Source organism: Balaenoptera musculus, chromosome 2 (assembly GCF_009873245.2).
Source record: "Balaenoptera musculus isolate JJ_BM4_2016_0621 chromosome 2, mBalMus1.pri.v3, whole genome shotgun sequence".
Lineage (NCBI taxonomy): Eukaryota > Metazoa > Chordata > Mammalia > Artiodactyla > Balaenopteridae > Balaenoptera > Balaenoptera musculus.
The window spans coordinates 58,463,485-58,478,021 of record NC_045786.1 but is presented as its reverse complement, the minus strand read 5'-3'; the positions used below and the strand labels follow the sequence as shown (position 1 = coordinate 58,478,021).

Below are 14,537 nucleotides of genomic sequence, written 5' to 3'. Positions count from 1 at the left end.
ATATGATACCCAAAGCACAAATAATTAAATAAAAAATATATAAATTGAACTTCAACAAAAGTAAAAACTTACGTGTGTTATAGAACACTATTAAGTCAACACTGTTAAGTCAAAAGACAACTCACAGAATGAGAGAAAATATTTTCAAACCGTATGTCTGATAACAATCTAATATACAGAATATATGAAGAACTCCTACATTCCAACAATAAAAGGGACAAATGGCCCAATTAAAAAATGGGCAAAGAATTTAAATAGGAGAGACCTTCAAGATGGCAGAAGAGTGAGACGTGGAGGTCACCTTCGTCCCCACAAATACATCAGAAATACATCTACATGTGGAACAACTCCTACAGAACACCTACTGAATACTGGCAGAAGACCTCAGACTTCCCAAAAGTCAAGAAACTCCCCACATACCTGGGTAGGGCAAAAGAAAAAAGAAAAAGCAGACAAAAGAGTAGGGATGGGGCCTGCACCACTGGGAGGGAGCTGTGAAGGAGGAAAAGTTTCCACACACTAGGAAGCCCCTTCAGAGACAGGGGGTGGCAGGGGGGAAGCTTCAGAGCCACGGAGGAGAGTGCAGCAACAATGGTGCAGAGGGCAAAGCAGAGAGTTTCCCGCACAGAGGATCGGTGCCGACCAGCACTCACGAGCCTGAGAGGCTTGTCTGCTCACCCGCCAGGGCAGGTGGGAGCTGGGAGCTGAGGCTTGGGCTTCAGTCGGATCCCAGGGAGAGGACTGGGGTTGGCTGTGTGAACACAGCCTGAAGGGGGCTAGTGCACCACAGCTAGCCAGAGGGAGTACGGGAAAAAGTCTAGACCTGCCTAAGAGGCAAGAGACCATTGTTTCAGGGTGCGCGAGGAGAGGGGATTCAGAGCACCGCCTAAATGAGCTCCAGAGACGGGCGCAAGCTGCGGCTATCAGCGCAGACACCAGAGGTGGGCATGAAATGCTAAGGCTGCTGCTGCAGCCACCAAGAAGCCTGTGTGCAAGCACAGGTCACTATCCACACCTCCCCTCCTGGGAGCCTGTGCAGCCCGCCACTGCCAGGGTCTCATGATCCAGGGATAGCTTCCACAGGAGAACACATGGCGCGCCTCAGGCTGGTGCAACTTTACATTGGGTTCTGCTGCCGCAGGCTCGCCCTGCATTCCATAACCCTCCCTCCCCCCGGCCTGGGTGAACCAGAGCCCCCTAATCAGCTGCTACTTTAACCCCGTCCTGTCTGAGCGAAGAACAGACGCCCTCAGGCAACCTACACGCAGAGGCGGGGCCAAATCCAAAGCTGAACCCCAGGAGCTGTGCGAACAAAGAAGAGAAAGGGAAATCTCTCCCAGCAGCCTCAGGAGCAGCAGATTAAATCTCCATAATCAACTTGATGTACCCTGCATCTGTGTAATGCCTGAATAGACAACGAATCATCCCAAAATTGAGGCAGTGGACTTTGGGAGCAACAATATATATATGTATTTTCCTTTTTCTCTTTTTCTGAATGTGTATGTGTATGCTTCTTTGTGTGATTTTGTCTGTATAGCTTTGCTTTTACCATTTGTCCTAGGGTTCTGTCTGTCCGTTTTTTTGTTGTTTTTTTTAGGTATAGTTTTTAGCACTTGTTATTATTGGTGGATTTGTTTTCCAGTTTGGTTGCTCTCTTCTACCTGTTTTTTTTTTCTCTTTTTATTACTTTTAAATTTTTAATAATTATTTATTTTTTTTATTTTAATAACTATTTTATTCTATTTTTTTTTCTTTCTTTCTTTTGCTCTCCCTTTTCTTCTGAGCTGTGTGGCTGACAGGGTCTTGGTGCTCCAGCCAGGTGTCAGGCCTGTGCCTCTGAGGTGGGAGAGCCAAGTTCAGGATATTGGTCCACCAGAGACTTCCTGGCTCCATGTAATATCAAATGGTGAAAGCTCTCCCAGAGATCTCCATCTCAACGCTAAGACCCATCTCCAGTCAATGACCAGCAAGCTACAGTGCTGGACACCCTATGCCAAACGACTAGCAGGACAGGAAAACAACCCTATCCATTAGCAGAGAGGCTGCCTAAAATAATAAGGTCACAGACACCACAAAACACACCACCAGACGTGGTCTTCCCCACCATAAAGACAAGATCCAGCCTCATCCACCAGAACACAGGCACTAGTCCCCTCCACCAGGAAGCCTGCACAACCCACTGAACCAACCTTACCCACTGGGGGCAGACACCAAAAACAACCAGAACTACAAACTTGCAGCCTGCAAAAAGGAGACCCCAAACACAGTAAGTTATGCAAAATGACAAGACAGAGAAACACACAGCAGAAGAAGGAGCAAGGTAAAAACCCACCAGACCAAACAAATGAAGAGGAAATAGGCAGTCTACTTGAAAAAGAATTCAGAGTAATGATAGTAAAGATGATCCAAAATCTTGGAAATAGAATGGAGAAAATACAAGAAACGTTTCATAAGGACCTAGAAGAACTAAAGAGCAAACAAACAATGATGAACAACACAATAAATGAAATTAAAAATTCTCTAGAAGGAATCAATAGCCGAATAACTGAGGCAGAAGAACGGATAAGTGACCTGGAAGATAAAATAGTGGAAATAACTACCGCAGAGCAGAATAAAGAAAAAAGAATGAAAAGAACTGAGGACAGTCTCAGAGACCTCTGGGACAACGTTAAATGCACCAACATTCGAATTATAGGGGTCCCAGAAGAAGAAGAGAAAAAGAAAGGGACTGAGAAAATATTTGAGGAGATTATAGTTGAAAACTTCCCTAATATGGGAAAGGAAATAGTTAATCAAGTCCTGGAAGCACAGAGAGTCCCATAGAGGATAAATCCAAGGAGAAACAGGCCAAGACACATATTAATCAAGCTATCAAAAATTTAAAACACAGAAAAATATTAAAAGCAGCAAGGGAAAAACAACAAATAACGTACAAGGGAATTCCCATAAGGTTAACAGTTGATCTTTCAGCAGAAACTCTGCAAGCTGGAAGGGAGTGGCAGGACATATTTAAAGTGATGAAAGGGAAAAACCTACAACCAAGATTACTCTACGCAGCAAGGATCTCATTCAGATTTGATGGAGAAACTAAAACCTTTACAGACAAGCAAAAGTTAAGAGAATTCAGCACCACCTAACCAGCTTTACAACAAATGCTAAAGGAACTTCTCTAGGCAGGAAACACAAGAGAAGGAAAACACCTACAATAACAATCCCAAAACAATTAAGAAAATGGTAATAGGAACATACATATCTATAATTACCTTAAATGTAAATGGATTAAATGTTCCCACCAAAAGACACAGACTGGCTGAATGGATACAAAAACAAAACCCATATATATGCTGTCTACAAGAGACCCACTTCAGACCTAGGGACACATACAGACTGAAAGTGAGGGGATGGAAAAAGATATTCCATGCAAATGGAAATCAAAAGAAAGCTGGAGCAGCAAATCTCATATCAGACAAAATAGACTCCAAAGATTATTACAAGAGATGAAGACGGACACTACATAATGATCAAGGGATCAATCCAAGAAGAAGCTATAACAATTGTAAATATGCACACAACTAAGGAGCGCCTCAATACATAAGGCAAATGCTAACAGCCATAAAAAAGGAAATTGACAGTAACACAATCATAGTAGGGGACTTTAACACCCCACTTTCACCAATGGATAGATCATCCAAAATGAAAATAAATATGGAAACACAGCTTTAAATGATATATTAAACAAGATGGACTTAATTGATATTTATAGGACATTCCATCCAAAAACAACAGAGTACACTTTCTTCTCAAGTGCTCATGGAACATTCTCCAGGATAGATCATATCTTGGGTCACAAATCAAGCTTTGGTAAATTTAAGAAATTAGAAATCATATCAAGTATCTTTTCCAACCACAACGCTATGAGACTAGAAATCAATTACAGGAAAAATTCTGTAAAAAAATACAAACACATGGAGGCTAAACAATCCACTACTTAATAAGCAAGAGATCACTGAAGAAATCAAAGAGGAAATCAAAAAATACCTAGAAACAAATGACAATGAAAACACGACGACCCAAAAGCTATGGGATGCAGCAAAAGCAGTTGTAAGAGGGAAGTTTATAGCACATCAATCCTACCTCAAGAAACATCTCAAATAAACAACCTAACCTTACACCTAAAGCAGTTAGAGAAAGAAGAACAAAAACACCCAAAAGTTAGCAGAAGGAAAGAATCATAAAGATCAGATCAGAAATAAATGAAAAAGAAATGAAGGAAACAGTAGCAAAGATCAGTAAAACTAAAAGCTGGTTCTTTGAGAAGATAAACAAAATTGATAAACCATTAGCCAGACTCATCAAGAAAAAAAAGGAGAAGACTCACATCAATAGAATTAGAAATGAAAAAGGAGAAGTAACAACTGACACTGCAGAAATACAAAGGATCATGAGAGATTACTACAGGCAACTGTATGCCAATAAAATGGACAACCTGGAAGAAATGGACAAATTCTTAGAAAAGCACAAACTTCCGAGACTGAACCAGGAAGAAATAGAAAATATAAAGAGACCAGTCACAAGCACTGAAATTGAGATTGTGATTTAAAATCTTCCAACAAACAAAAGCCCAGGACCAGATGGCTTCACGGGCGGATTCTATCAAGCATTTAGAGAAGAGCTAACACCTCTCCTTCTCAAACTCTTCCAAAATATAGCAGAAGGAGGAACACTCCCAAACTCATTCTATGAGACCACCATCATCCTGATACCAAAACCAGGCAAAGATGTCACAAAGAAAGAAAACTACAGGCCAATATCACTGATGAACATAGATTCAAAAATCCTCAACAAAATACTAGCAAACAGAATGCAACAGCACATTAAAAGGATCATACACCATGATGAAGTGGGGTTTATCCCAGGAATGCAAAGATTCTTCAGTATACACAAATCAATCAATGTGATACACCATATTAACAAAGTGAAGAAAAAAACCATATGATAAACTCAAATCATGCAGAAAAAGCTTTCGACAAAATTCAACACCAATTTATGAGAAAAATCCTCCAGAGAGTGGGCATAGAAGGAACTTACCTCAACATAATAAAGGCCATATATGACATACCCACAGCCAACATCGTTCTCAATGGTGAAAAACTGAAATGATTTCCACTAAGATCAGGAACAAGACAGGTTGCCCACTCTCACCAAGATTATTCAACATAGTTTTGGAAGTGTTAGCCACAGCAATCAGAGAAGAAAAAGAAATAAACAGAATCCAAATAGGAAAAGAAGTAAAGCTGTCACTCTTTGCAGGTGGCATGATACTATACATAGAGAATCCTAAAGACTCTACCAGAAAACTGTTAGAGCTTATCAATGAATTTGGTAAAGTAGCAGGATACAAAATTAATGACCAGAAATCTCTTGCATTCCTATACACTAATGATGAAAAATCTGAAAGAGAAATTAAGGAAACACTCTCATGTACCATTGCAACAAAACGAATAAAGTACCTAGGAATAAACCTACCTAAGGAGACAAAAGACCTTTATGCAGAAAACTATAAGACACTGATGAAAGAAGTTAAAGACGATACCAACAGATGGAGAGATACAGCATGTTCTTGGATTGGAAGAATCAACACTGTGAAAATGACTGCTGCGCAAAGCAATCTACAGATTTAATGCAATCCCTATCAAACTACCAATGGCATTTTTCACAGAACTAGAACAAAAACTTTACCAATTTGTATGGAAACACAAAAGACCCCGAATAGCCAAAGTAATCTTGAGAAAGAAAAACGGAGCTGGAGGAATCAGGCTCCCTGACTTCAGACTATACTACAAAGCTATAGTAGTCAAGATAGTATGGTACTGGCATAAAAACAGAAATATAGATCAATAGAACAGGCTAGAAAGCCCAGAGATAAACCCACGCACATATGGTCACTTTATTTTTGATAAAGGAGGCAAGAATATACAATAGAGAAAAGACAGCCTCTTCAATAAGTGTTGCTGCGAAAACTGGACAGCTACATGTAAAAGAATGAAATTAGAACACTCCCTAACACCATACACAAAAATAAACTCAAAATTGATTAAAGCCCTAAATGTAAGGCCAGACAGTGTAAAACTCTCAGAGGAAAACATAGGCAGAACACTCTATGACATAAATCACAGCAAGATCCTTTTTGACCCACCTCCTAGAGAATTGGAAAGTAAAAAAAAATAAACAAATGGGACCTCATGAAACTTAAAAGCTTTAGCACAGCAAAGGAAAACATAAACAGGATGAAAAGGCAGTCCTCAGAATCAGAGAAAATATTTGCAAATGAAGCAACTCTCAAAGGATTAATCTCCAAATTTTACAAGCAGCTCATGTAGCTCAATATCAAAAAAACAAACAACCCAATCCAAAAATGGCCAGAAGACCTAAATAGACATTTCTCCAAAGAAGATATACAGATTGTCAACAGATGAAAGGATTCTCAACATCGCTAATCATTAGAGAGATGCAAATGTAAACTACAATGAGATATCACCTCACACCAGTCAGAATGGCCATCATCAAAAAATCTACAAGCAGTAAATGCTGGAGAGGGTGTGGAGAAAAGGGAACCCTCTTGCACTGTTGGTGGGAATGTAAACTGATACAGCCACTATGGAGGACAGTATGGAGGTTCCTTAAAAAACTAAAAATAGAACTACCATACGACCCAGCAATCCCACTACTGGGCATATACCCTGAGAAAACCATAATTCAAAAAGAGTCATGTACCACAGTGTTCATTGCAGCTCTATTTACAATAGCCAGGACTTGGAAGCAACCTAAGTGTCCATCGACAGATGAATGGATAAAGAAGATGTGGCACTTATATACAATGAAAAATTACTCAACCATAAAAAGAAACGAAATTGAGTTATTTGTAGTGAGGTGGATGGACCTAGAGACTGTCATACAGAGTGAAGTAAGTTAGAAAGAGAAAAACAAATACCATATGCTAACACATATATATGGAATCTAAAAAAAAATGGTTATGAAGAACCTCGGGGCAGGACAGGAGTAAAGGCTCAGACGTAGAGAATGGACTTGAGGACATGGGGAAGGGGAAGTGTAAGCTGGGTCGAAGTCAGAGAGTGGCATGGACTTATATATACTACCAAATGTAAAATAGATAGCTAGTGGAAAGCAGCCGCATTGCACAGGGAGATCAGCTCAGTGCTTTGTGACCACCTAGAGGGGTGGATTAGTGAGGGTGGGAGGGAGATGCAAGAGGGAAGGAGATATGGGGATATATGTATATGTATAGCTGATTCACTTTGTTATAAAGCAGAAGCTAACACATTGTAAAGCAATTATATTCCCACAAATATGTTTAAAAAAAAGAATTTGAGTAAACATTTCTCCAAAGAAGACATAGAAATGTCCAATAAGCACATGAATATATGCTCAACATTTTTAGTCATCAGGGAATTTCTAATAACAACAATAATACCACTTTAACCTCTTTACGTTGACTAGAATCAAGAAGTCAGAAAATAGGAAATCTGGGCAAGAATATGAAGAATATAGAACCCTTTCATATTGCTGATAACAATGTAAAATGGTACAGCTGTTGTGGAAAAAAGTTTGGTAGTTAATATTAAATGTTAAACTTAGAGTTACTATATGGCCCTGTAAATCCACTTCCAGTTATACACCCCAGAGAATTTGAAGCATGTGTTCACATAAAAACTTGTACATGAATGTACATAGCAGCATTATTCATAATAGGCAAAAAGTGGAAACAACCTGAATATCCATGAACTGACAAGTGAATAAGCAAGTGTGTTTATTCATGCAATTATTTAGTTATAAAAAGGAATGAAATACAGATACATGCTAGCCGGTGGAAAAACCTTGAAAACATTGTACTAAGTAAAAGAAGCCAGCCTCAAAAGACCACATATTATATGATGCTGTTTATATGAAATGTCCGGAACAGGCCAATCCATAGAGACAGAAAGTTGATTAGTGGTTTCCAAGCTTGGAGAGAGGGGAGCAAAGGGAGTGACTGCTAATGGTTTCTTTTGAGGGTGATGAAAATGTTTTGGAATTAGGTAGTTGCACAACTCTTTGCATGTATGTTGCACAACTCTGAATTGTATAATTCAAAATGGTGAATTTTATGGTGTGTGAATTATATCTCAATTTTTAAAATTGAGGAAGAAATGCCAGTATTATGCAAATTCTTCTAGAACCTAGAAAAATAGAGAATTCTTTCCAGCATAACTTTGATAACGAAAGCACTTATGAGAAAGGAAAATACAGGCCACTCTGGAGTATGGAGTGCACAAGTTTAGTGCACAAGCCCTAAACCATATAACGATGTATCGAATCTGTTTATTTGAAAATTGGACACTACATCACAATCAAGTCAGATTCCTTCCAGTCCTGCAGTGTTCCTTTAACATTTGAATATGAAATTAATGTTATTTACCAAATTAGATGAAGATGAAAAATCATATTGTCTCAGTAGATTTAGGAAAAATATTTGATGAAATTCAACACCCATTCATGATAAAACTAGCAAACTGGGAATAAAAGGGAACATCCTTACTGATAATAAGGAATCTTCCAAAATTCTAGAGTAAACATCATACTTAATGGTGAAATGTTGAGAGCTTTCCTTCTGCAATTGTGAATGAGACAGAAAGGCTGCTAACCTTATTTCTATTCAACCTTGTACTTAAGATTTTAGCCAGCATAGGAATACAAGAATAAGACATAAAAGGTATAAGGCTTAGGGAGAAAAATAGATATGTCATTATTCACAGATTATATATATATGTATGTATGTGTATATATATATATATATATATATATATATATATATATATATATTTACGAAGTCCAGAAGAATCTAAAGGTTAGCTATTAGAAGTATTGAGTGAGTTAAAGTTGCTGGATACAAGTTCAAAATACAAAAATCAACAGTAACTCAAAAAGAAAAAATTTAAAACAACTACCATTTATTCTTAGGGTTAAATCTAACAAAAGATGTGTAAGTCCTCTACACAGAAAAGTATAATATGTTACTGAGACACATTGAGTAAGATAAATATATGGAGCTATAGATCTGTTCATAGACTAGAAAAACAATGTTATAAAAATGTCGGTTTTCCTCCAGGTAATCTATAGAATCAATGCAAATGCAATGAAAATTCTAGTTTTTTTCTCCTGAGAAATTGACACACTGATTCTAAAATCTATATGGAAATGCAAAAGGCTGGAATTAGCCTAGACAACTTTGAAGTCAAGATACAGTTGGAGAATTTACTGAGTTTTGAGATTTACTTCAGAGCTGTAGCAATGTACGATAGTTTGGTACTGGTATAAGAATAGATAAACAGACCAGTGTAACAGAGGAGAGATTCTAGAAATAGACCCATGCTTTAAAAGGTAATTTTGGAGAATATCTTCCTGACCTTGTGGTAGGAAAAGATTGCTTAAAGATGATACAAATAGCATCAGTCTTTAGGTGAAAGGCTCATAAATGAGACTACCTTAAATTAGGAATTTCTGTTGATCAAAAATTCCATTGCATTAGGAGGGTGAAAAGGCAAGTATATATGTGCTGCACATATAATCAACAAAAGACACATATCCAAAAAATGTGAAGAACTTCTACACATCAAAAAGAGAAAGACAGTTGACACTCTAGAAAAATGGGAAGTGTCTTGAATAGGCACTTCACAAAAAGAGGATGGCCAAGTAAGCATATGAAAAAGTGCTGAGAATCATTAGTAATCAGAGAAATACATACTAAAACCAAAATGAAACCATTACACCCCCGTCAACCAGAATGGCTCAGGTTAAAAACAAAGAAGACCCCAAATGGCCAATGCCAAGTGTAGGTGAGGGTGTGCAGCAGGTAGAGTTCACATAGACTGCTGGTGGGAGTGGCAACCACTTTGGAAAACAATTTGGTATTATATACTAAAGTGGAACATTGGGACTTCCCTGGTGGTCCAGTGGTAAAGAATCCGCCTTACAGTGCAGGGGACGCAGGTTCATTCCCTGGTCAGGGAACTAAGATCCCACATGCCGCGGGGCAGCTAAGCCTATGTGCCACAACTGCTTTGCTCACACACCTCAACTAGAAAGCCTGTGTGCCACAAACTACAGAGCCCATGCACTCTGAAACCCGCACGACACAGCTACAGAGCCTATGCGCCCTGGAGCCTGCGTGCCACAACCAGAGAAGAGGAAACCCACACACCACAACTAGAGAGAAGCCCGTGTGCTGCAATGAAAAATCCCGCATGCCTCGATGAAGATCCCGCGTGCTGCAACTAAGACACGATGCAGCCAAAAATAAATAAAATAAACTTAAAAAAATAAATAAAGTGGAACACATACTCTGTGACTCTGCAATTACACTCTTGGTCATACACTCAACAGAAATATATAAACATATGCATAGGACATGTACATGAATAACAGCATATAATTTGTAATATCCCAAATTTGGAAATCACTTAAATCTTCATCAACATTAGATTGGGTAAATATTGGATAAATAAATATTAAAGTGAATACCAACCAATAAACTGGATCAATAAATTTGGGGTTGGCTAAAAAGTGCCTTTGGTTTTTGGGTTTTTTTAAAGATTTTTTTGCATGTGGACCATTTTTAAAGTCTATATTGAATTTGTTACAATATTGCTTCTGTTTTTATGTTTTGGTTTTTTGGCTTCAAGGCATGTGGGATCTTAGCTCCCTGATCAGGGAGTGAACCTGCACCCCCTGCATTAGAAGGTGATGTCTTAACCACTGGACCACCAGGGAAGTCCCATCTTCGGTTTTTAAGTAAAAATAAAAGACACAGTTTTCATTTTCACCAAGAACTTTATTGAAAACGTATTCACCCTTTTGTTCCACTACCTTCTGCCATTTTTCAGGCAACTTCATAATTCCATCTTCCCAAAACTATTTTTATCTTTTTGAACAAAGAGCTGTTCCAGGTGCCTTTTACAGTCTTCTAGGGAATTGAAATTTTTTCCATTAAGAGAATTTTGTAAAGACAAAATAAATGGAAATCTGAAGTTGCAATGCCTGGTGAATATGGTGGATGAATCAGAACTTCCCAGACAAGCTGTAACAGTTTTTACCTGGTCATCAAAGAAACATGCAGTCTTGCATTATCCTGATGGAAGATTACGTGTTTTCTGTTGACTAATTCTGGACACTTTTCGTTGAGTGCTGCTTTCAGTTGGTCTAATTGGGAGCAGTACTTGTTGGAATTAATTGTTTGGTTTTCCGGAAGGAGGATAATAGGGGACTCCCTTCTAATTCCTCCATGTACACAACATCACCTTCTTTGGTTGAAGACCAGCCTTTGGTGTGGTTGGTGGTGGTTCATTTCACTTGTCCCATGATCTCTTCCGTTCCACATTATTGTACAGTATCCACTTTTCATCTGTTTTAAAAACGGAATGTTTTCATTACATTTAAGTAGAGAATCGCATGTGGAAATATGCTCAAGAAGGTTTTTTTTGCTTAAGTTATGTGGAACCCAAACATCAAAGCGATTAACATAACCAAGGTGCTGCAAATGATTTTTGGCACTAGATTTGGATATTTTGAGTATGTTGGCTATCTCCCACGTGGTATAACTGATTGTTCTCAATGAATGTCTCGATTTGATTGCTATCAACTTCAACTGGTCTACCCGACCGTGGAGCATCATCCAGTGAGAAATCTCCAGCACGAAACTTCGCAACCACTTTTGACACGTTCATCAGCCAACTTCTCCATACACAGCAGAGATCTTTTTTTGTGTTTCAGTTGCGTTTTTGCCTTTCTTAAAATAATAAAGCATAAAATGCGGAAAATGTTACTTTTTTTCTTCCATCTTCAGTATTGAAATGGCTACACAAAAATTCACCAGTTTTGATGTGTTTTTTTAAATGCACACTGATATGACAGCTGTCACATACAGTCTAACAAAATTGTTTCGAATGAAGTTAAAGACAGCTAAGTGCTACTAGAGCCATCTTATGGAAAAAACTGAACGAACCTTTTGGCTAACCCAATATTAATACATTAGAATACTGTTTAGTAGTGACCTTGGACAGTGTCAGTAAACGAATCGCAGGTACACTCTGCAATATGAATGAATGTGGTAAATGTACAAAAGAAGCCACAAAGTGATACATACTCTATGTGTTCCTTGATGTGAATTTCAAAATCAGGCAAAATTAAACTATTAGAAGTCAAAGCAGTGGTTACTTTGGAACAGGGATGGAATAGTGATTCGGAGAGGGACGTCAGGGAACTTTTAGAGACTGATATTAATAAATTTTTTGTCCTGGGTGGTGGTTGCATGGGTCCTTGCTTTGAAATAATTTATCTGTACATTTATGTTTGTTTTTTTAAAATTTTTATTGGAGTATAGTTGCTTTACAATGTTGTGTTAGTTTCTTGCTGTACAGCAAAATGAATCAGTCATACATATACATATATCCACTCTTTTATATTTCCTTCCCATTTAGGTCACCACAGAGCATTGAGTAGAGTTCCCTGTGCTATACAGTAGTTTCTCATTATTTATCTGTTTTATACATAGTAGTGTATATATGTCAGTCCCAATCTCCCAATTCATTCCACCCCTCCTTCCCCCCTTGGTAACCATAGGTTTGTTCTTTACATCTGTGACTCTATTTCTGCTTTGCAAATAAGTTCATCTCTACCATTTTCCTAGATTCCACATATATGCATTAATATACAATATTTTTCTCTTTCTGACTTACTTCACTCTGTATGACAATCTCTAGGTCCATCCACGTCTCTGCAAATGGCATTTTTTTGTTCCTCTTTATGGCTGAGTAATATTCCATTGTATATATGTACCACATCTTCTTTATTCATTCCTCTGTTGATGGCCATTTAGGTTGCTTCCATGTCCTGGCTATTGTAAATAGTGCTGCAGTGAACATCAGGGTGCATGCATCCTTTCGAATTATGTTTTTTTCTGGATATATGCCTAGGAGTGGGATTGCTGGGTCATATGGTAGCTCATTTTTAGTTTTTTAAGGAACCTCCATACTGTTCTCCATAATGGCTGTATCAATTTACATTCCCACCAACAGTGCAGGAGGGTTCCCTTTTCTCCACACCCTCTCCAGCATTTATTGTTTGTAGAATTTGTAATGTTGGACATTCTGACCGGTGTGAGGTGGTACCTCATGGTAGTTTTGATTTGCATTTCTCTAATAATTAGTGATGTTGAGCATCTTTTCATGTGTACATTTATGTTTTGTACACTTTTCTGTATATTAAATTTAACAATAAAAAAAGGTTAAAAGAATGGTCAGTTGAGAAAGTCTTGAGAAGGAATATCGATACCATTTCTTGGTCTTTAGACTGTCAGCTTCCCCTAATTTCTTACCAAAGAGTGAGAATGAAAATAAAACAACCCCCCCTCAAAAAAATATCAGTAGGTTTTGCTGCTTCCTCAATGAGGAGTATATATAGTGTAAAAAATATTAATTCCTAAGTCCTTTACTCTCAAATTTTTTCTTGAAACTCTTTAGTTTCAGAATGGAATCTAATGTTTGTTGTTTGTTTTGAATTAGGAGGTGTTAATGATGCTGGATAACTATGTAAGAGATTTCAAAGCATTGATTGACTGGATTCAACTTCAGGAAAAGCTAGAGAAGACAGATGCTCAAAGCAGGTAATGAATTCTGGTCTTTATATTTATAGCAGACAGCAGATTCAAAAACATTTATTAAAATTGACAGTGAACTTGATCTCAGCTTAATTTGAAACTTGTAAAAATCTTAAAGTTGGGAGCTGCTTTTCTCAAGTTCAGTAACAAGTATTTATCGGGTACCTACTAGTACAATGCACTTTTATCTGGTACAGAAATTTAATTGCCTAATATGATACATTTACTCCTTTCATGAATTTTCAGTCTAAGGGTCGAATAAAATAGAACTTACTACTATGAAAAACTATTATAGATGTTCAGTGAAAGACAGGGTCTTATTTCTTTTGGGGGATAGATCAGGAAAGATTTCATGGAGAGTACAGAAGTGTTTAAAGAAAGTGATGGATTTTAACAAAGTGGTTGGCCTTTCAGATGAAGGGAATAAAGATAGCTATAGAAGTGCAGAGTGTGTGAAGTGACAGCAATGTAGGGCAAGGTATAGTATTTCTTCTTAATATAGTAGGCAGTGAGGAAAATTGATGAGATTAGGGGAATAATGAGAGATTAGAGATATTTTAGAAACCTTCATTTGGATCAGCACACAACATCTGAGTGCTGTGTTTCAGGCTCTGGGACTATTGTGGTGAAGAAAACAGACATAGTCCCCGCCCTCATGAAGTGCACAGTGCATTGACAGGAAACACCTAGCAGTGTACAAAGTGTCATCCAAAAGAAATGTAGTATACTTTGGGAGTATAAGAAAACGCACCATCATGCAGTTTGTTAAGTCCAGGAGGGCTTCCCCAAGGAGGAGGAGGTTACATTTAAGTGAGGCAGAAATATC

The 14,537-nt window shown here is 37.9% G+C and overlaps 1 protein-coding gene across 3 annotated transcripts in view; it reads left to right on the top strand.

Moving 5' to 3' along the window:
* The window catches only part of SCAPER (S-phase cyclin A associated protein in the ER), a 475,492-nt gene that overhangs the window by 102,879 nt on the left and 358,076 nt on the right, over positions 1-14,537 (top strand). For all 3 annotated transcript variants that reach the window (XM_036843858.1, XM_036843856.1, XM_036843857.1), the window contains exon 6: positions 13,617-13,717. In XM_036843858.1, the coding sequence (XP_036699753.1) occupies positions 13,617-13,717 (101 nt within the window). The remainder of the gene's footprint in view (positions 1-13,616; positions 13,718-14,537) is intronic.